The sequence below is a fragment of the Ursus maritimus genome (assembly GCF_017311325.1).
Source record: "Ursus maritimus isolate PB19 chromosome X unlocalized genomic scaffold, ASM1731132v1 scaffold_X1, whole genome shotgun sequence".
Lineage (NCBI taxonomy): Eukaryota > Metazoa > Chordata > Mammalia > Carnivora > Ursidae > Ursus > Ursus maritimus.
This window is the reverse complement of record NW_024423319.1, coordinates 6,365,130-6,388,884: the sequence shown is the minus strand read 5'-3', so window position 1 is coordinate 6,388,884 and position 23,755 is coordinate 6,365,130. Positions and strand designations below refer to the sequence as shown.

Sequence of the window (23,755 nt, the reverse complement as noted above, 5' to 3'; positions counted from 1 at the left end):
ACCCCGGTGAACTTAATCCAGGAGCAATCAAAGGGCCAAAGTTTTAATTAGTGCGACTTGTGATTTACATTCTCATTTGGCACCCTAAAACTCTGCATTCGTCTTCAAACTCCCGCACCGCCCTGGTTGTTGTCTGACACCGGTTAGGATAGTTAATGTGCTTTTAAATAACATTATGTTTAATGGACCTTTGAAGGCACTGACATATGAATCTATTTCCTTCTGCATCATTTCTAATCAAAACGAGAATGACGCCAAAGTGCTGTAGTGAATACACGAAAGGAAAAGATTTGTTTTTAACAAATATAGCAGAATGAACATACGGGGAAAATGGTGCTCATTTCTTCAACGTAGTCGAACTTTCCATGTTGGTGCGTCGGTCACTATGTCTGCCACCTGTACCATGTTTTCTGGACTCTGCTCTGGAGTTCTCTGAGGGTGCGTTCGGTTTTTGGAATCTGTCAAATGTCATCAGAAGGTAATTATGTGGTCCTAATTGCATGATCAAGCTGGGCCCTGTGACTGGAGCCAAAAGTGAGGTGTGACTGTGCTTCTCGTGTGTTCCCTAACTGTGGACTGAGTTCCCAAGGGAGAGCTCTGGAAACGTGAATGCCGGCAGCATCCTTGGAATCTGTATACAGCCTCTTCAGGTGACAAGTAACTCTGGTCCCGGTTCTCCTTCCAGCAGTGTGCGCGGAGCTGCCATCTCTCATGAGTGTAGTTTAACAAAAATCTGACTGATACCTCTTGGTAATGAGTTACTCCTTTTGACTCTACAGACAAGCAGGGCCAAATATGTGATGTCAGAATTCCCTACGTGAATTATTGAGCTTGTGACAACCTGGGCTGGAATGAAAAATCACCCCAGTACGTTTAATCCAGGAACAATTAAAGAACTAAAGAATTAATTAATGTGGGTTTTAATTTGTTAAGGTCTTAGAAGGGGGAGCCTTCTTGTTCACCCTGGTGCCTTTTTTTTTTTAATGTCCTCTTTGATTACAAGTGAATATGCCGCTGGGGACAGATATCTATTTCCTTCCTCTATTCCTTGGTAACCTATGGGCTAGAAAGAAAAAAGTGGCCTCGGAGCCTGCAAAGAGCATCAAATCACTGGATTTGCAGTTCAGGTGATGAGCCAGTGCCCTGCCCTGAGGAACTGACAGGGGGTGTAGAAGGAGAATTGCCAACGGTGATAACCGGTGATAGAGTTTGACAAGAGAGCAATGCCCCAGGAATCCTGAACAATTAGAAAGAGCCCCAAGGGAAATCAGGAGAAGTGCTTCTCTGAAGCCTTTGACCAAATCTCCTTAGCTCCCAAAAGAATGTCAACACAGATACAACTGCTGATGTGGGGGAAAGATCCAGACAGATGAGCCCGCTAGGGAAGGAAAGTCATGGAAAGCCCCAAGCGCGCTCACACAAGACAACTCAACGGGAGCAGTCCTTCCTGCTGGGCAGTGAGTGGGTGGTCTGGAGAACCATTGGTCCAAGGCCCACGTCCAAGTGCACGCCTCTAGGTTTTCCACTCTCTTCTCTAGGACCAGCTTAGATCACCAGCAAGGCTGCACCTAACTTAGCCACCTGCAGGTGGCCGCCACCGGCTTCCCTTCTAACGCGGTATCCTCAGCTGCTGGACACGGGCGAAAATTACCCTCCGTTCAACTTGACTTTTTTAAAAGTCTATGTAAGACACCGTCCCGTGGAAAATGCTTCCAGATTTCCCGGAAAATCTATGCTTTGTAGACTCGGCACCAGGAATAAGTTTGACTCTCCTGGCAAAATGATACCTTGCCTTCTGATCACATGCTGAGAAGGCTCTTCCCCAGCATGTTTCCCTTCTGGCCTTGGTTGCTAGGAAACTCGGAGCTAACTCTCGCACTTAATTTTGGGAACCCCACTGTCCAAGATTTTGAGAATGAGTCTTTCTCTTTTTGAAGTATTTTTTATTGATCTTGCTTTTTCCCCAGGGTCATGTAATAGGCGTCCTTTAGGACAAGCTACCTTGAATTTGGGGTAGTGGTGGGTCATCAATTACAAGAAATACTGCTGTGGCCTCGTCTGTGATGGTCGAACACCAAGCTGCGTTCTCTGTGGCCCATGCTCCTGGCTCTGAGTTTGTGCTCCCTGGAATAAACTCTGTTTCCGTTAGTCACAGTCTCCCTCATCGCTCTAGGTTGGATGCTCTTCCCCTATATAAATCTGCAGTCATCATTTCCATATGCCTCCAAATATCAGAAAAGGGGACCGTGCAAGAGAAGCATGCACCTTCCTGTTATGGGCTTTTGTTTTCTCATCTCTGGAGCCAGTTGTATGAAACTGCAAGAAGGAAATGTCCCCTTAAGCCAGAACCTTCCAGCGTGGGGACTGCTGACCTGTGGCAATTACCGATGCTAGGATTGTTTGAGTTGGTGCCTTACTTGAATTTCGGTTTATGGCCGTCACTTGACAGAATTAAAACTTGACTCTGCTCTGTCTGCTCGTTTTTTGAAGGGGACTGCCTGTTCCAGAGGAGGCATTTTCCAGGAAACAAAGACTCTGTACTGTGCCCAGAAACCAAAACTGGGTGGGTCAGGGCCCAGGCCTGCAAGCAGTTGGCTCCCTGCAGTCCATGGTAGGGCATAGGCCATGGATGACCTTTCTCTAGAACCATGGGCAGTTGGACGATGTGCTTCAACAAGGCCTGGCTGAGTTCTGACATCCTGGCAAGTAGGCAGTAAAGGATATGTCCCCTTACTTTAAACAAAACTGCCACCCAGGCTTGCAAGGGATGAGTAGAGCCAAAGCTCCTTAGAGAAATTCAAAGAAAATAACAATGACAGAACTTTTTGGGAGTGAGAGGGTCACACTTTCTCTCCGGGGTTTTACCTCCCTCTTGAGTTTCTGGAACTGCAATGCTAAACTGCCCTCCCCTGAGCCCTAGACAAGCTAAGAATGTCAAAGGTAAATTTCATAAACCACACAGAAAACAAAAGAAGGAAAACATAATTAGCATAGAGTAGACGGGGTCACAAAATCCATAATTCTAAGAATCCCAGGGGAAATATTGAACGGTTTTTCAAAAAGCACATTTCTTTTGTCCCTAACCCACAAATGATTAATTCATATCCCTTTTAGGCAGCTAGCTGGGTGCCTCTCCTCTAACTGCTGGGTTTCTGTGAGGTAAATACTGTCTTGTTTCCCTTTAAGGGTCAACTCTGCTTTCCCTGGTTGGAATCTTCTGTGCTACTTCCAGGACCCTCCCCTTCCAGATGCAATCTGAAGAACTGGTCTTCTTCCCAAGGGCATGATGATTAACTGACATTCTTGAGCCCTAGTGAAGGTTCTAGCCCTTCCCAGCTTAAGTTATGTGTCTATCTCATGTGGAGTCATTCTTTACACCTCACCAGTGGGGTGTCCTGACCCATATATCCTCCCGAGAGGGATCTGGAAATGGTTTAATATGGTTTAACATTCGTGGCATCCCTTCATAGACAGTGTAAATAACAGAGTGAAGGTGGTCATTTTCTCACAAAGGTTGAGGGACTTAAGGAAGAGGGCAGCCTCCTCCCACAGGCTCTGCTCCCAACCACTGATGAGGACATTTTCCACAAGGACTTTATTCTTTCCTTCATTTAGGCTTTCACAGTGGCCGGGAGCAGATCCTACAGGAAGAGCCTGCCCTCTTCCTTATGTCCCTCAACCATTTCTCCATTTCCCGTAAGCTAAGAAGTACTCCCAGACAGTGAGACCTCGCACTGTGGTTTTCAGTGTTTGCTGTCGAGCAGTGTGTGGACACCCAGTTCGTACAGGTTTAAAGAATTTGTCAACTAGGAAGTGATAGTCCAGTGGCTAGGGAGAACCAGAGCGTGGTCAATTCAAACACGGGGCCTATCTGACAGAGAGGGGCCGAGAGGAGAGACCGCGACCCTCAGGAAGCCTAGGCTTTCCCAAGTGCAAGACAAATGGGTTTGGCGTACGGCTGACCCAAATTCTGACGGTTACAGAGCCAAGATTTTCTTGAAGTTTTGAAGCTAAGAGAAGAACAGTAAGTCCCATTTCTGATTTTGTACATAATAGAGGAAGCAAACAACAGGAACAATAGTGAAATGCGGACGAATTGTTTCTTTGGGAGATTACAATGAATTGTCTCTTTGGGAGATGTATTTGCATAAACTTGAGTACAGTTGCTTTATCTAGTTCAGGCGCTAAAACGATTTCTTATTTTGTTGATCTTTGTTACAATAAATAAGCCCGGACTAGAAAAATATATGTCTAAAGCCTATAATTACGGATTTGTTTGGTACAAGATGTCTCCTTCAGCACACTGCACGTCATCTTTTCCGGGAACCGATGAAAACAGGTTGCATGTGATGGAGAACGCGTATTCTCTATCGAACACTCTTGGCGTTATAAAGGATGGCATGACTGAGGAAATACCACAACTCCTCAGAAAAGTGCACTAAAGGAAAGCAACAGGTAGCAGGTGGAAACCTAAGACACACAAATGTCTTATAATCAGCAAATGAGTCTCTTAACAATTCTAACACTCATGGCCCTCAATCCAGTTTCTTCTTTGGCTTGCATGCGCCCACTTTCTCCACTCTAGCTTGTCCTTAATTTTCTTCCCAGGCTCTGCTCTTCTCATTCTACACACTCTCCCCGTGTAATCTCTTCTCCTCTAAGGTTTTCGGCCACCACTAATATTCTGACAATTCCCAGATCTCTGGAGACCATTCTTCAGCGGAGATGTCTACGTCCAGCTGCGCTCTGCATCCGTACACCCGACTGTCAACCGAAGTCAGAGCCTCGGGGTCTCGAGGGCACACACAACTCCACAGAACCCAAAACGAACCTGTCATCTCTTTGATACTCTCCCCCCACACAAAAAGGCTGTCCATCCTTCTTGTCCTATTTATTTTGGCAAATGAAGCCACAACTCATTCGTGTTACTTCATGTTTGGCCCCAGGCCTTTCTGTCTTGTTCTGGACTCTGTGGGGGCTCTGGCCCTGCTTGCTAGGTGCTAGCCAAGTTCTCTCATTAACTTTACGTTCCAGCCTTGGGTACTTCCCTTGGAGACATCCCTTCCTTTCTCAGGACCATTCTTTGGTATCTTGAGGTGCTCTTCTAACTCCCTATTTCTACAAGGCTTTCCCTTGACTGGGCGGAGTACATTCAATAAAGAGCCTCAGCTACGTGTCTTGGGTTAGACTGGACTGTTACTTATTCATATTCATTGAGAGAAGGATACGGGTATAAATGATACAAGGCCTAGCATTTAACAGCGATTAGTGGGTGATATGCAAACAAGATATGTTTGGTTTCCCTGAATTAGCAGAATTTTAACCTTCCACAAACATACCATGTAAAATCATGCTCAGCTTTCCAAATCTTAACACAACAGAGAGAAGCTGACTGTTGGGTTTTATTCAAAAAAGAAACTTAATGGTCTCAGGACGCCTGGGTGGCTCAGTCGGTTAGCGTCTGCCTTCGGCTCAGGTCATGATCTCAGGATCCTGGGATCACGTCCCGCATCGGGCTCCCTGCTCAGCAGGGAGCCTGCTTCTCCCTCTGCCTGCTGCTCCCCCTGCTTGTGCTCTCTCTCTCTGTCTCTCTCTGACAAATAAATAAATAAAATCTTAAAAAAAAAGAAAGAAACTTAAAGGTCTCTACACATCATAGAATGGATAATGTTTGCAAAGGAGACCCTACTTAGAAATAGCAAGTGCTCAAACAAATACCCGAATGAGTGATATTTGAGCAGCTTAAAAATGAAAATATTTTCAAGTTCTTGACTGTGTCTCTAAATAGAAATGAAAAGTGTAAGAACCTTTGGTTTACAGGCTCAGTACTATTAAGAGACACATTGGAGCACAGATGAGAGAACTTTTTTCTGTATTATCCCGGAAAGTGTGACCAGCACCATTGTTGTCATGGTCCTTCTAACCTGCTGTCTAAGGAGACAGCCACACTTCTAAATCCTGAGTATATTCACTCCCTTAGAAAGCACTTAAGACGCCAAGTTCGGCAACAAGAATATCTGTGAATGCTCCTGCCTTTGGACACCAACATGTAGCTAGAGAATTGGTGTCCTGAAGCCCCGGCATTAAGATCTGAGGCCATGGTTGGGCAGGATCATCACTGGCTCAATGATCCAACTTGTCCCAGATCCTCCAGCTACTACAGAGACAGAAGATGACCCAGCTCGGCCTGATTCCAGTGCCCATGCTCTTTGCACAACTTCAGAATTGCCCTCCATTCCCCAAACTTGCTGATTCCCACTGCTTTTACCCTGCTGGAGTTTCATATCTGTGGGCACTGGAGCTCAGAAATGGCACTGTGATGGACTGCCACGTTTCTAGGCATACAGAAATTTGAACAAAAAAACCAAAGCCACATGACTGTGAGTCGACCTCTAACCTAATATGTGTTATTCGGTCAGTTCAGTTCAACAAACATACGTTAGAAACCAGATTTACCAGGATGGTGGTTGGTCAATGGGTATTGATAACATTTTTTTTTCTTAATATTTTTTGAGAGAGAGAGAGACAGTGTGTGAGCGGGGAGAAGGAGGAGGAGGAGAGAGAGAGAATCTCAAGCAGGCTCCACTCTCAGTGCGGAGCCCAATGCAGGGCTTGATCTCACAAGAGATCAAGAGCTGAGCTGAAATCAAGAGTCGGACACTTAACCGACTGAGCCGTCCAGGCGCCTCTGTATTGATAACCTTCTACGTGACAGATGTTACAAGAAACTTCATGAACAGATATGAATACAATTTGCTTGTTTCCTCAAAGAATTTAACATATAATATGCAGGCAGAGTGGACATTCTGGAAAATCTGTAAGAACAGACTTAGCAGGAAGTGAAAAAAAAGTGGTTATCCTCAAGAGAGAAGGAAATGAATAAATGATCGGCCCTCCCCGCACCAACACCCTGGGTTCATATCATTCTGCAGTATAGAGACAGAATCTCACTTCCGAATAAATGAGCTCACCCACTTTCCTTTTTTTCCCTCTCTGTGTATGTATTCCTGCCACAGCAGTTGGCCTCTTTGGATTTTCCTAAAAAGTTCACCAAGACTTTTTTGGCCTACTCTGGGGACTCCCTAATGTATAGTGCTCGCCAGGTAGGCTCCTGTTGTGAATTTTTAATTATGCCAGATCATTTTCTGTAAATAGAATCTCGAGCTCAATTAATGCTGTCAGATCCCGTTTTTGTCTCACCTGCTGTCGGGCTCCACTCTGTGGTGTTTGCTGTAATTGCCACTTCTTCCAGAAGGGGGTCTTCTCCAGAGATGGACGTCCACGGCCCTTTTGCCTCCTCTGCTTTCCTGACTCAAGAGCAGTAGACTGGGGGCACTTGATTCGAGCAGATTCTAATTGTGTTGTCTGGAAAGCAGGGACGATGGATACGGCTGACTGTTATCTCTCACTTAGTGGCGACTAAGTGTGGCTGTGTCATGCTTCTTGTGAGCCAGTGGTTCCCAAAGTGAGCTCCGTAGACCGGCAGCCTCCCCGTCACCTGGAAACTTGTTAGAAGTATAAATTCTTGGGGCGCCTGGGTGGCACAGCGGTTAAGCGTCTGCCTTCGGCTCAGAGCGTGATCCCGGCGTTCTGGGATCAAGCCCCACATCAGGCTCCTCCACTATGAGCCTGCTTCTTCCTCTCCCACTCCCCCTGCTTGTGTTCCCTCTCTCGCTAGCTGTCTCTCTCTCTGTCGAATAAATAAATAAAATCTTAAAAAAAAAAAGAAGTATAAATTCTCAGGCTCTAGCCTAGACCCGCGGAATCAGGAACTCTGGGGGTGGGGCGCAGCCATTGACGTGTTACAAATTCTCCAGGTGATTCTGCTGTGATTCAGCCTACGGGCCACTGTTGGGAGGTGTTTCAAAGTAAGGATAGGCATAATTTCACTCTATTTTGTGAATGTTCTCATAACCCAGAGTTTATTTTCTGATGTATGCATTTTAAACACATGCTGAAAATCATAATTTTCCTAATGGTAACCGAGCGAGCAGTTTTTACTCCCTGATTTGTTTCCCTAGCACTTTTTCATGCTTGCTTCATCCGATTGGGTACATTGTGTCGTGTACCGGTTAACACGCTCACCTTCTCCACTAGCCTTTGGGCCCCTTGAGGGCAGGAACCTTGTCACAGGCGTCATTGTCTCCCCAGCACCCAGCACGATGAAGGGCACACAGAAAACACACACACAGTAAATGGGTTTTGAGTAACTAAATTGTGTAGCATTTTATAATTTTCAAAACCACTGGATGGCCTTAAGAAGTGGGACTGGCAGACAGAGGAACTGAGATCCAGAGAAGTTAAGTGACTTGGTGGGTGGGTTACAGACCCAGAGCTAAAGGCGACAGCTTGCCTCAGTTTGGGAAAGATAATGGTCATAGTTCTTAAATCTTTCCCTCATGAACCAACTTAGGAAGCCTGGGATACTTTGGCTCTTCAAGGGCAAAGCCCTTGATTTGCTCCCCGACAGGCCGCTCCTACCCCCAGCTGTGGTGATGTTTCTAGCTGGGACATCCTTGTACCAACCGGGATGCTAAGAGGGGTGGAGGAGGGTGCCAGTTGGTGAGGCACGGTGCAGAGACTGAGCACGGAAAAGGGAGTCATGGTGAAAAATAGGAATAGATCTTAGCATTATCGGAGGTACAGTCCCTGATGTTTGGTTAGTCTTCGGTAAGGGGGAGCCAAAAGGAAAAGATGTGAGCTGCAGGTGAAACCAAGGTTTTTCTTCTTTTTAAATTTTATTTATTTATGACGGGGGGAGAGCCTGCATGAGCAGGGCGAGCGGAAGAGTCAGAGGGAGAGGCAGACTCCCCACTGAGCAGGGAGCCCAACGCCGGACTCGATCCCAGGACACTGGGACCATGACCTGAGCCAAAGGCAGGCGCTGCACCGACTGAGCCACCCAGGCGCCCTGAAACCAAGATTTCGAGCTCAGTTTCGCTCATTGCCAGGAGCACAGAATGTACTTTGTGAGCTGTTTTTGTTATGGGAATGGGTTGACAGCGATTGTCACCCACCTCACCTCTTGGCGCCCAGCTCACCTTATCATCTGTAAGCCATCTGGCTGGGCTAGGAGGATGGGGAGAAGCAAGCTCCAGTCACGGGATGAGGAAAGTCAGTGGCCCACACAAGGGACAAGGTTTGCATTTTCTCACGTTAAACTTAGCATTGAACTCTACATAACTAAGTCAGCTGGCTCAGGCTCTTTTGTTTGGACCCCTGGGACACAAGACTTGTAACACACTTGTAAATCCCCATAAACTGGGGCGAACATAAGCAGATGATGGCATAAGCTGTCCCAGCACCCCCCCAAACATCCGCTTATTAATCATGATGGGGCGCTGTCCCATCAGGCCTTTCTGCCTATCCTCATAACTTCGACTTCCGCTTCGGAGCAATGACTATTCGTCTGACCCTGTCTTTCTTGGTGCCATGTCTCTAATGGTGCCATGTCTCTAATGGTGCCATGTCTCTAATCACCTGCTGGATGCTCTCCATCAACGCCCTAACTCAGTATGCTCCAAACTGAATCCATCATCTTCTCTCATCCAGATTCCCTCCCAGCCAATCTGTCTCTTTCACTGGCACCTTTGTTTTCCTAGACATTCAGCTGCCAGACCTTCTGAGCAGCTTTCGTGTAGACTTCATTCTCATTTCGCAGATGTAGTCAGTCCCCGGGTTCTGTCATTTCTTTTGCCATGCCCTGCCTGGTTTCCTTCTTTCCGCCCCCTTAACTACCGTCCCGGTCCAGGCTCCCATCGTATTTCAGGGCTCCATCACCCCAAACCTTGCAGTACCAGAGCTAGATGTGAATGCGACAGCTGTAAGACACAGTTCCAGCGACCTCCACTGTTCTATAACCCAGGTCCAAGCTCTTGGGAAAGATATAAGTGAATAACCAGTTTAAATGAGAAAATAATATAATTTAGGAACCGATTCATGTTCTTTCTTGATCCCAGAGAGGCATTCAGGGTTGTGACTGGCTTCCCTGGACAGGAACGGCATGTGCCAAGAGGTGAAGAGAGCAAAACAGCAACAATAATCAATAAGCATATTGCTCCAGTCCCCGATGCCCCTGCGGGGAGCTGTAAGAGTGAAAAGTTAATGGAAGGGGAGAGGGCAAGATAATGTGAGCGTCCCGGCTGCCTTTTCCAAGAGCTCTGCAATTACAAAGTAATTGTGAGCGTATGTGTGAATGGTTTACCTGATCGGTTTAATTCCCTCTGCTCTATAGATGAGACTCCTAAGACAGCAAGAAGTTGTATGCCTTGCTGGCAGCCAGGATTAGAACTTGAGATTTTTGAATAAATGCTTTGAACAGATGAGGTTGCTCTGGAGAGTTCACAGTTAACACTGCACTTCCTAGCAATAAAGATGAGCTGTTCTTGTCCCTGAAAACCTGTCATTAGCCGCAGTTAAGCAAAGAAAAGCTAGAGACGGAAGCCAGCTGAAAGCACAGGTTAGCGAACTGAACTTTCTTTGCTTGGTGATTCACAGAAATATAGATAATAGGAACGGGACTCTGCAAAGGGTAGGGACAGTAATTGAGACACTTTGGGTGGAAGAAAATGAAAAAAGTTTGGAGCAAAGAAAGAAAAGCACTCAGGACATAACCTACCAAGATATAAAAATGAATTATAGAAGCCTCATCAGCTCTAATTAAAGGAAATCAATATTTCAAGAGATGTCTTGCTCAGTAACAGAACAAGGGCAAAAAATACTTCAGAAATGTGAGCGTCTTAGAAAATAGGAAAGCAGGTTTGCATGGGGAAGCAGTCATGATGGGGACGCGATCATGGTTTCAAAGCCCTCCAAAAGATGACCACTTGGTGGATACGTTATACAGGGAGCTCAAGCACCTGTTGGGGAAGCAGATCGGACAAGCTTCTATCCCTGGTAGAATCTATATATTTTAAGTGCATTTCCTCATCATGTGTGCCTCAAGGAGCCTAGAGTCATCTCTAAGGAGCAGTTAGCTACGCTTTCCCCAGATAGATTGGAAATAACCTCTTAACAATAGCTTGAGTTGCATCTCAGTTACCACTTACAAGAACACACACTGGAAAAGATGAAAAGCTGTGCAAATGCAATAGGGTTCTCGTTATTCACAGGCACTAGCCAACGACTTGGGCAGGCTTGCTGGAGAACCCTTTCCAAGCTCACCTGTCCTTGGGATCCACATGGTGCTCAACCACCAGGCCAATTCTAAGTAGACCAGAGTCCGACTAGAATACAGTTCACCCAGACCATTCTTCTCTAGGAAATGTGTGACATATATGTCACCACTTCCTCTCTCCCACTAGTGCCAGACATTGATAATCGATCACAGCACTCTTTTCTACAGAGCCCAGAGGCAGCTCTTTCCATTTGTTTGTTTAACCAATATTTTCTGAGTGCTTTCCTTAGAGCTAGACTGATAAACAATAAAACATAAACAACACTACAAACACCATATGCTCAGTGTCGAATAAAAGATACGTAGACCGTCAGTATGGCAGCCCGACTCTCCTGAAATTCAGTTTCCTAAGACCCTGACAATTAATTTCTTAAATTTCAGTGCTGTTGTAGTTAGAGCAGCGTGACTAGTTTTCATGGGTCTGAGATGAATTAATTCCAAAAAGAACCCACGAAGTACTATAGGAAATGCCGAAGTTTCTGTATGCCGCCCATCAAGAAAGTGAGTTGAGTGTGTTTGAAACTGCTAGGTTCTTCTCCCTCGAGTACCTCTCTGATCTAAGAGAAAAATCCAGATTGGAGTGGATCTGATTGCCATCTTGGCTTAAGTACACTGGATGCCATTTCAGCATCAAATTATTCAATCAGAAACACTTTGAAAATGCTGGAGAGTTGGGTTAGTCAGAGTTTTCCCACCTGAATACAATGTGCACAATACTGCAGATTCTCCCCCCAGGTTTCCGGTGGTGGAGACATTATTTGTGGAGCCTGTGGAAGACGGCTTACTTGACAGATGGAGACAGACAGCCAGCCAGGCAGACAGAAGGAGTGCTGGCACTCATTAACTTTTCCTATCAGGAGCTCACCTGGAATAGTTTTCATAAGCCTTTGATGGGGCTGGGTGTGAGGGAGGGAGGAAAGAATCCTCTCAGAAGAGGCTAGCTCCTCGGGAGGAGTGGAGGAAGCCCGTATTCGTACTGTCAGGGATTTCAGGCCACAGCCTTTAAGATCCCAACCCAAAGAGGAGATCAAAGTAAAGAGATCTGACAAGCGGTCTAGAGACAAAATAATGACAACAGGAGTAGGTCTGTTTGGGATGTGTGGGTTGGAAACTAGCTCGGCATCAGTGCGGCTCCCCTCCCATCTCAGGTGCCCCAAATTATCATCTGTATACCCCAAGCAGATAGGGCTTATTCCTCTAAGTCCCTGAGATCGCGGGATGTTCCAGTGGCCAGTGTTCTTGGCAATATCTTAATCTTCAGGTCCTTGACCTGTGTTTTCCCAGATCTCTGAGTCTCCCAGGCAGTCTGCGGCCGCACGATCTTCTCTTTCTGGCTCACCGGGCACTTCTGGAAAACTCAGGGCCCTGTGGTCTCGAGGTTTCAGAATTAGAGCATCTTGTTCAGACTTAGCTACTGAGTCTGGAACTTTGGGGTGGACCGATGACTCTTTTTTTTTTTTTTAAGATTTTTTATTTATTTATTTGACAGAGATAGAGACAGCCAGCGAGAGAGGGAACACAAGCAGGGGGAGTGGGAGAGGAAGAAGCAGGCTCATAGTGGAGGAGCCTGACGTGGGGCTCGATCCCCCTGAGCCTAAGGCAGACGCTTAACCGCTGTGCCACCCAGGCGCCCCTGGACCGATGACTCTTTTCCCTCAGTGACCTCGAAGCCTTTCTATGCAGCGGTCCTTAGTATATCTACAAAATGAAACTCCTGGGATCCAAGCCTGCCACAAACTGTGCTTGGTCCCTACCCCACTTTCAGATACACTTGACCACTGCCAATGGATTGACTATTTGCCCAGAACAAACATTTTGAGCTCTTTGATTACTTTCACCCCCAGTCAAGTGCCTTCCATATGTGATTTTCTCTGAGAAAGTTTTTGTTTTTATTCCCTGCAAATGTGCACGTACCGGATATGGCAGTAAGTCAGAGGGGTCCTTATTCCTATCTTTTAAAGGACTACTGCTCCCAGACCACCCCCGTCTAGAGCAGCAGTTAACAATAAGAAAACCGCCACTGCCGGCTGCCAACTTTCCCTGCTGTCCTGCCGTGCCCTGCATGGAGCTTAGAAGGGGTCACTTGTCATGCAGATGATAAAGGACTCCTGTGCCCAAGGCACAGGCATGGAATTTAACAGTGAGAATGGGTGTTCTTGCATTGAAAAGGACGTGGGTGCCTGAACTTTGTGACTCAGGGAGCCTTAAATGACCATCTAGTCCAAGCCCGGTAGCTTGCAAGATCAAAAGAGCTCTTGTTTCAGAATGCTTCCACTGAAGTTTCCCACTCCCTCTTGTCTGAGTGAGGGGCGAGGCGAGGAAGCTCTGGGGGGCCAGGGATCAGGATGTGGAAGTGAGGAAATGGAGCCTGACTTGAATTTTGCAACTCATAGCATTTTGCGTCCTTTGCATCGGACTGCCCTGACCTGCTGGAGGCGACTGTCTTGAATTCTTTTGAGTTACAGTCTCTTGCCCCATTGGTTGGTATTATCTCTTAGTTTCTGAGCTTGGCTCTGGGTGAGGAAGGCAGATGGTATGGTCCCAGATGCGGCTAAGGCGTTCTTTGCTACAAAGTCATGATGGATAGGCCGGGGCGTAGTGGGGTCCACAGACCCCACTCAGAATGTAGACACAGTCTGCTGAATCCGTGAGCAGCACAAGGAAATGATCCCTGCGCTGTGCGGGAATCCCAACACTTTGTCTTGGCAGGCATCTGATATCTCTCCCTGGGATAGAATGTGTGCTCACTCTTTCTAGAAGGTCTGTCCCCTCCAGCAGAAGGATCGGAGGTCATCTTGGTGTCGCCCACTCCAAACAACTGTTGGGACTTTTGCTATCTGTCTGGTTAGCCCTCATCTGTGCCCACACCCTTTTGCGTTACCTTGGGGATCTTGTGGAACCTATGATTCTCTCTTGCTCCAGTCGCATCTGTCTGGTCATTTAAAGCTGATGAGTGCAGGGCAGACTATCTTTTCTGACCCCCATGCCACCGCACATATAAATACAGTACTTGCAGGTACTTATTTCTGAGGTACTTAAAAGGTTTGTAAGTATCTTGGAAAGCTCTTTGACATTCTCTGAGACAATATTCTGTGCCTTTGGAAGGCTCTATTATCGTCATTGAAAGCCAAGATATACATTTTTCTTTTTTACCTTCACTTTTCATAAAAGGTTATGCTGACGTAGATCTGACTAACAAGAAAAAATCTTTCTGATGAAATCAGGATAAATAATTCCACACATCATCAAGTGGAGAGAAAGGCTTTGAATTGGTTTCCATGGAAATCCGAAGATGAAGTAAAGTAATAATTTCAAGGCAGAGCAGCTGAATTGAAGATAATGGTAAAAATAGTTTGATAAAGAAAATAGAATAAAGTAATCAAGAAGACTCCAATCAATTATTCCTTTTTGTTTACCTTCAAGTGATTAATTTGTCTGCGTTTATTAACCTGATGAGATTAAGCAGACCTTCCTAGTGATTTATTTCGTAATTGTTTCCAAGGTTTGACATAAGCTGTGGAGTTATTGAAGGTGGAGATTTAAATTCAATTACTCATGAAGCAGGTGGTGCTTTTCCTGAAAGAATATCTGAATTCACAGTCTTCCCATGTTAACATTATGAGTGAAAATTATTAATTCATCTGATAGTATCTCACAAAGACTTTTGGAAGTCACTTGGCATCCGCATACTTCACTAAAAGTCAGCAGCTTCAGAACTGAACTTGTAATACAGACACTCCAGAGACTGAAAAGAAAGGATTTGATGTTAAAGACTAGTTATTTTTACACATTTTTTTTTTTACTGGAACCTCCCTTGGGGCCCGGGCCATGGTGCTATCGTTAATGGAATCCACTAGCTCAAGCTTGAATGCCAAAAGGATAGCTTTTTTTTTTAAAGATTTTATTTATTTATTTGACAGAGAGAGAGAGAGACAGGCAGCGAGAGAGGGAACACAAGCAGGGGGAGTGGGAGAGGAAGAAGCAGGCTCCCAGCCGAGGAGCCTGATGTGGGACCTGATCCCAGGACTCTGGGATCACGCCCTGAGCCAAAGGCAGATGCTTAACGACTGAGCCACTCAGGCGCCCCAAGGATAGCTTTTTTTGAACTTGACCAGTGGTTCCCACTCTCTTTACCTTTGAAGGGCTCACCACTGGATAAGATCATGCTCCATTTTGACAGGAAAAAGAGAGAGAGCGCGCGCGCGTGAGAGAGAGAGACCGAGCCTCAAAGTATTTAAATGAAATGACTAATTGCTTTTTGTCTCTGTGGTCATTTGTTGTATATATTTTTTCTATTCTTTCTGTGGGTATAGTAAGGATAGACGGGGTTCTCCAAACACTAATCCAGGCGCCAACTCTCCATCATCCACAAAGACCCGGAACACATCTAAGAGTGGGAAGTAAGTGAAAAGTGTCCCTGTGCATTTAACATAGTTATCACCAAGCCTTGTGCTGTCCTCATTTTGTCATTCATTCATACTCATTCAACAAAGATTTGTGGAATGCCTTCCGTGTGCCTCGCACTGGGCTAGTCACCGGGGAATATACATGAGTAAAGCATGTGTCAAGAATATTGGGTATGTGAAGGACTGAAGATGTAGGAGGAGATGGGAAAGTCAGACTGAGTGTGAAGGGCAAGGAGTTAAAGCAACGCAAGATTTAGACTATGTGTTTCAAAAGTTAAAGAAAGAAGCAGCAACACCGAATCATTGTATGAGTTGAAAAATCCATGAAAATCTGTCTTTGACCCATACCTTAAGATTTAGGATTGAGTTGGAAAAATCTGGAAAGCCATTCCATGAATGTCCTGGTTTAAGTACATTCCCATCATAACCATATCACTGATTTATGTGGTATGTATATTCTTTTCCTAGTAACCAGCATGTACCATGTCCTCCACACAACTATCTTTGTGGTATTGCCAAAACTTGTATTGGCTGAATATTTGTGATGTTGGATTGACCTCTTTGGGTTAATTCCAGAAAACAGCATTGGCTGATCCAGCCAATTGGATTCAGCAGAGCATGGCTGAAACAATGTGGTCCCATGCAGATGACATACCTCCGATTAGGTGCTTCCCCTCCGAAGTGGCTGCAGCCCTTTGGTGAATGACTTGGGTTCTCTGTAGGTTACGTCTCTCAGTGGCATAGGGCATTGTGACAGGCAGAAATACAGCCCTGAAGGAGTACCCAGCCTGCATCTAGGAGAGGATGAAAGATGCCCTCATCATGCTAAAAGCTCTAATCTAGCAATAAGATATGTCACTACAAGAGCATGGCTTTGCAATGAAAGGTGAATTTGTAATGGTCATATATTTTATGTATTCAGTGTTGGACCATAAATGCTGCACTTTGAATATGATCTTATATTCAGTTCCCAAAGTGAAAGATCTATTGGCTGCTTTTTTTTTTCCTTTTCTTCTCTGAAATACCATTTCAGGTTTGCATACAAAGTTGAATGTGGGCTATCTTGGAGAATATAAAAAGCGGTGGTGAAGACATAAGACTAAATCTCCAAGCACTTATAACTCGTTTCAGTTATTTATCACCACACACCACAATCAAAATGCTGGATAAATTATGAAGGAAGGGAATTGATGCACACAGTCCCAAGCAGATGAACGTTTCCAAATTAGTCCCGATTCATCATCAGCGTGCTCTCTGAGTGAGCAGATATGACACTGGAGAATGGCTTTTAGCACCATGCTTGCAGAAATGGCAGGCTGTGTCTTGGCCCCTTATACGCACCTGTCCCCCTGACAACAGCAGAGCACTCTCCATTTATTAGACCTTGATGTATCGCGATGGCTGCTTGTGATTGCTGTTACACTTTGAAAGGGGCGCTGTTTGGTTTCTTTTGGCTTGGCAGGGACCTAGTTTCTTACCTTTTGAGTAAAGAATCTCAGCGTGAGCTGCACAGGGAGCGTTGGTCGAAGTTGAGTTCAGATGACACAGAGAATGCATGCCTGACACCATACCCAGGTTGTGAGCAGTAGGAGGCCCGCATAAATACATTCCCAAGTAGATAAATGTGATCTTCTAGCGTACTCGCTGTATTTGGACACAGCCCAAGCTTCTGCCACCATGAGGGCCTCCCTTTTCACACATTCTGAGCTATGTGCCTTTTGTTGGCCGTGTACGTGACTCACGGATTGAGGTAGTTCTTTGTAATTGTTCATTATTTTTGTTGATTATTAATGAAAACTAAAAAATTCTCCAGTATCCTCCTCGTGGATATATGTGCCGGGTCCCTTGATCCGACTTAGGTGCCATCAGCTTTCAGGAGGTTTTAAAAATGATTTCTCTGCACATTTTCTCCGATCTCAGGCTGTCTGTGTTCACAGGAGCAGTAGAGAGCAGTCTCAATATGGTGAGACTGTTGGGGGCCCTTTTCACACTTTCCACAACAGTGTATCGCTATTAGGCACATGTGTTGTAATTCAGAGAGCGTCGTTATTTCCTATGTACTTCGTTGGTTTGGGAATGTGGGGCAGTGTGAGGTGTGGGGAGGTAGATTTCTGCATCCTGGACCTTTTCCCATGGTGCACTGTCACGACGAGCTTTTCCCATGATGCACTGTCACCACAGGCAGCATCCGGGCTGCAGTTCTGCTGGGTTTCTCATGTTCCTTGATCTAATGGCAGTGTGATGTGGAACAGTTCTTATTTTGAGGCCAGAAACAGGCTGGGAGATGGAAGGCATGGCCTTTTCTTCTCTGAAAAGAAATTAGGTCTCCTGGTTTTTGAAGAAACAAAAAATGCAGAATTCAAGCTGCCTCCGATACACATCGTGGCTACGTGAAATCATAACTAATATGTGTTGAGTGAATGCTCTGAGCCAACCTCTGTACCGAGCACTTGACAATTTTGTCTCGTTAATCCTCAACCACCAGAAGCTTATGAAATAGGCACTATTATTATGTCTGTTTTATACATGAGGAAATTGGAGAGGATAGCATGTGCCTCCACAGGGGTCTCCAGATAGAAATTTTCGGTAAGTTAATTTTTTAAATTTAATTACTTTAAGACAACTGGAATATATTGAGCGTTTATTTTGCACCATTGTGCTAAACCCTGGGGTCTCATAGACAAATACAAGATCCAAAATGTACCTTCAAGGAGCTCACAGTCTCCTTGTGGAGAGGAGAGGAGTCAGGATGACAAGAAGGTATTGTCACAGGCTACTCCTGTGGGAGCCCATATAGTCACCCCTAACCAGTGCCAGGGTTGCGGTGGGGAAGATGTCATGTGGGGATATCAATGAAGGCTTCTGAGAAGTGACCCCTGAACCCTTTCATTTGCCCACTTACCCCTCAGGTAGCAAGGCTGGGTCAGAAGAGGAAAATGCAAAGTAGTCACAAAGGTGGACAGAATCCCCTAAAGTTAATAAGAACAAGTTGGAACTGTCCGCCCCTTTGGGGGACTTCAATGCATCGGGGGCCAGCTGAGATGGATTGAAGCATGCGGAGTAGCTTAAGAAACCTACAGCTTAAAAGTTGTTTTGCTTCCGCTCGCGCTGTTCCATTGCCTGGATCTGAAGCTGGGTAGCCAACCCTGTTAGAGGCAGGAACAGATGGAATGGGATATATCTGAGCAGCAGAGCCAGACTACCCTGGCAATGACTTTCAGGGAGATACATGCAGTTTCTTCTATGCCAACAGTGAGGCAAATTGACGAGGCAGAAAGAAAAAGCACAGAGCCATAACTCTGATATCAGGAAGCACAGGTTTTGCAGAGGTTGACCCGTGACTAGCCAGGCCGGACCACTACATTTAACCGCACATTTGGTTCCTTCGGTAACGTGAATCTGTTATTCCGTTGACCACATCATGCCAGAATCAATCCATTTGCTGACCCATTGGGTTGTTCCTAGCCAGCACTTAAACTGTCAAGGCTGAGCATACATGGCAGTGACAAGGAGCCGTTATGAATTTTCATGGTGTATCAGAACACAATTTACAGGAGACCAACTCTTTTGCTGAACAGATAAGGACACCAAGACTCAAGGAGGGTCAGCCACTTGCCCAAACACATGCATCTAGTTAGTAGCAGAGGTCAGCTTAGAATCCCAGTTTTCTCATATTTGCCCCCTGCTCTTTTTACTCCAATATATGCTACAGTTCTTCTCCCAGATAGTAAAGTACTTCAGCTAATCACACCAAAGGAGCCCTGGAGCCTGGTCTCAGCATGTGCAGCCGAATGCTGTGCCCTCCATATACCATGATACCTGTGTGGGTCGCTTCCGTCAGCCACTGTGAAAATGGAGACTTCGGGGAGAAATTAGAATCATTCCACTTTTTAAAAAATGTAGCCGTAGTGATGATGAAAGGAAATAGTGTGCACTTTTCAAACACTTTCCTTTTGCTCTAAACTAACATCACTCTGGTTGTGTTTGGTCAGTCACCCATTCTCAACATTATTGTGGAGCGATCTCAAGCCTTTAACACCCCTTCATCAAGGAAGCAATAAAGAGAACTCATAGATCTCCCTCAAATCAGCCAGCCAAGGTTGAGGGTGTGTGTGTGTGTGTGTGTGTGTGTGTGTGTGTGTGTAACACTCAGAGGCATCAATTTAAAAACTAGATTGTAGGCAGTTGCAGACGGCGATGGAAATTAATCACCCCCTCAGCCTAAAATGTTTTCCACATAGGCTCCATAGACTATGGAATGACAAGAACCAAGTCCAATTTTCAGATACTAGTGAAGGCCATGAATATTACAGGGCCGGGGCAGAGAACCCAAGCACACTGCCTGGTAAATGATGCCATAAATGTTGACTTACATGAATTAAGCCAGGGATGCTAAAATGGAGGAAAAGGAGTACAGAAGGGAAATACGAGGACCAGGTCAACCTTGCTCACCTCACAAATCTGCCCGGAGCCGACCCTAGGAGCAGATGCCACAGGAAGATGGACTCCAACCTGTCTTTGCCAAACTTGTCTCGTAATGAGCAGACCTGTTTATCAATTCAGCCATCTCTAGATGAGAGCCATTAGGAGCACGTAACTTCATAAAGAAACTAAACACACCAACACGGTTTTGGTTTTGGTTGGCAGGAGCCAAATAAAAAACTTCCTTGCTTTAAAAAGAAGTGAAGTCTTGCTTGTTCTGTATGGACTCGGCATGGTGCAGACTGAGCTCTTTACATGGGCGTTTCTGGAGCCCAAATCCTGCACACCGTGATCTCATATTATGTCATTTCCTCTAATTGAGAGCCTAAGACAGTAGTCTGTGACTGTTGCTAAAACCCCCCGTTTTGCCTCTGATATGAAAGTGTGTGTGTGCGCGCATGCGTGCACACGCATGCGTGGTGTATGGACATTACAGTCAGGTGGCCAAGTATTCAACATGTCAAATGGTCCCTGTAGTTTTATGTGCTAACGATGTCAGTAGTGCCTTAGTTTAGCTGTGAGGCTAAGTCTAATATCACAAAGGCTTGTGACAAACCAAAGAGTGAAACTGACTGCTAACTCTCTTTGTCTCTCTCTCTCTCTCTCTGCAATTGCTCATTTGTAGAAAAAGACAAATGACAAAAACATAAACTGATGTGGGAATGTATCCCTAAAAATGGCTTTGAGTGTGCCCGAGAATCATTTGTAGCCTAACTGCCTTTTCCTCCAATATTCCCCATCCGGGATAGCGTGAGACTTTTAGTCGTAACAAAAAAATCAAATCTGTTCCAGAAAGTACATTCATTAATAAGGCAGGAAAGTAGCCTAAGACATTTGAAAAAGACTTCTAATAACAAGGGGTAAATAACACACAGGCTGGATATACTTTGAGGTTTAACCTAGAGCTAATGGATGCAGCACAGGGCTGTTGAAAGATCGCTTGAAATAAATTAATCATGTAGCATTGTGCGTATTCTAAAGGACATCAGCTTTGCAATCAGAGAAACCTGGATTTGAATCCTGGCTCCACCACCAATTAACGTTGTACCAACCTCATTGGGCCATTGTGATGATGAAATGCCATAATCTTAGTCAGGGTCTCCCAGTACCTGGCACAGGCCAAGCGCTTAATAATGTCACCTAGTGATTATGCTTGCTTCAGCTGCCAACCTATTGCAGCTGGGAACACTGTGACCTGCCCAGTAGGATTCTGACCAAACGAGAGCTCCGGGTGGTGCAGCTTGCCTGGTTGTCTGCTTTGCCAGCTCTGGAAATGGGAAAGCAGAAGCCCCAGCACCACCGGCATCACATAAATAATTCCTGCAGGTTAGGATAGACACGAAATTAATAGTGGATCCAGGAAGAAACAGTTCAGCCATGGAAACGTTGTTTAGCAGGTCCACGTGCATCTCTGTGATCGATAATATGAAGAGTATACTTACTGACATAATAGACGCCCCCCAAATATCTGACTGTCCATGCTGGTCATGGTTCTACAGCTTCATCAAGAAGAGTGATTCTGCTAATGGAGCTTTGGAAAGCAGGAGCCATCTTTCACCCCTCTTGCCTATCATACAAAATCATAGAGCCAACATGTTGTTCTCTAGGACACAGGTCCTTGATAACTTTTTCCCCCTCTGAAATATACAAAATGAAGAGCTCTCACTTGCACTGTTCTGGCACAACTGAGTGATGCCCAGTTCCCAGGTATTGGCTAGAATTCCTCTCCTGCTCTCCAACTCAAGAAAGCCCAGGCAAGCAAGAAAGAGTGACGTTAAACAGGACTCCCCTATTTTCCTCCAAATAATAAATCTCTGTCTCTGTCTCTCTTTCTTCCACCCTCCTTCCCTTCCTCCTTCCTCCTCCCATCTGTTTGTCCATCTATCCATCTGTCAATGCTACATCTGACCTTTCACCCCAATATTGCTAGTTCTCAAACCAGCTCTTTTTGAGCTGAGGGAATTACAGAGGCTAAATAAGTGGCATCTTCCAATGCCTCCAGGCCAGATCTGTGTTTTTCAGGAAACTCACCTATTAAACATGGCCCACTATGGTTTCCAGTACTAAGAAAGTACGAGAACATGGGGCAAAGGTGATGTGCTATCTAAATTATTATTATGAACCCATCAGTGGCTAAAAATCTAGCATGTAGAAAGATTTAGGTGTGGAGTAGAACTTTTTAATTCGATGAAACTCAGTTTATTATTTTTTTTCTTTTCTGGATTATGCTTTCTTTTTTTAAAGATTTTATTTATTTGAGAGAGATAGAGACAGCCAGCGAGACAGGGAACACAAGCAGGGGGAGCGGAAGAGGAAGAAGCAGGCTCATAGCGGAGGAGCCTGATGTGGGGCTCGATCCCATAATGCCGGGATCACGCCCTGAGCCGAAGGCAGACGCTTAACCTCTGTGCCACCCAGGCGCCCCTGGATTATGCTTTTGGTAGCGTATCTAAAAAAATATTTGCCTAACCCAAAGTTGCAAAGGTTTTTACCTGTGTTTTCTTCTAGATGTTTTATATAGTTTTAGGTGTTACCTTTAGGGCAATTTTTCAATTGGAGTTAAATTTTGTATATGGTGCAAGGTTGAGATCAAATATTTGTTTTGTGTTACATATGGATATCCAGTTATTCCGGTACCATGTCACTAGAAGAATATATTTTCCATTGACCTGCTTTGGTATGTTTGTTGAAAAATCTACATATATATATGGGTCTACTTCTAGATTCTCGGTTGATTGATATTTTTATCCTTTTATGCCAATTCCACATTGTCTTGACTACTCTAGCTTTAAAATAACTCTTGAAATCAGATGGCGTGAGTCTTCCAACTTCGTTCTTCCTTTTCAAAGTCGTTTTGGATATTCTAGGTCCTTTGCATTTTCATATGAATTTTAGGATCAGTCTATACATTTAGAAAGAAAGCCTGCTGGGATTTTGGAAAGGATTGTGTTGAATTTATGTATCAAATCTTGGGAGAGGGTGGTTCAAGATGGCAGTGTAGGAAAACCCTGAACTCACCTATTCCCATGGACACACCAAATCTACAGTGACATACAGAAAAATTCTTTGAAAAAGACTTGAAAACAAGCTGAAGAGCTCCTTCACAGCAATGGGTAAAAAGGCCAGATTGAGAGGAGTAGGTGAGACAGAGACATGGTCTTGCCAAAACCCCCACCCCTGACACGGCAACCCACAGGCAGGTGGGACCTCACAAATACAGAGTGTATCTATGAGGAGTGAGGGGTTCAAGCCCCACATCTGGCAACCTTAACCCTTGGGACCAGCATCAGAGAGACAAGCCTCCAAAACATCTGGCTTTGAAAACCAGCACAGCTTATGTCCAGGAGACCCAAAGTTCTGGAAGAAATTGACACTGCTCTTAACAGGTTCATGTACAGACTCACTTGCCCTGGGACTCATGGCAAAAGCAGCAGATTGAAATATGCCTAGACCACGTGTGAAGGAGATTTACTAGCTAATTTTAAGTGTCTGCTGAAGGCTCAGGGATGTGTTAGAACTCTCTCTGGGGGTGGAGTCACTTGAAGGTGCCATATCTGCACTCTCCTTCTGCCTTGTTAATGCTGCATGCCCTGGACTATTGTGCCCCATGACCCCACCCCACCAAAACTGTTGGGCGGGCTCGCCACAGCTACGTGCTCCCCTGTGGCCCAGCAAAACCAGTAGATGCATG

The 23,755-nt window shown here is 45.3% G+C and overlaps 1 protein-coding gene across 2 annotated transcripts in view; it reads left to right on the top strand.

The window, feature by feature from the left end:
* The window catches only part of HS6ST2 (heparan sulfate 6-O-sulfotransferase 2), a 293,116-nt gene that overhangs the window by 231,328 nt on the left and 38,033 nt on the right, over positions 1–23,755 (top strand). The window contains exon 4 of one of the 2 annotated variants that reach the window (XM_040627471.1): positions 15,490–15,576. The exons of the other annotated variant lie outside the window; for it this stretch is intronic. Coding sequence (XP_040483405.1) covers positions 15,490–15,576 — 87 coding nt within the window. The remainder of the gene's footprint in view (positions 1–15,489; positions 15,577–23,755) is intronic. 2 annotated transcript variants of the gene reach the window in all.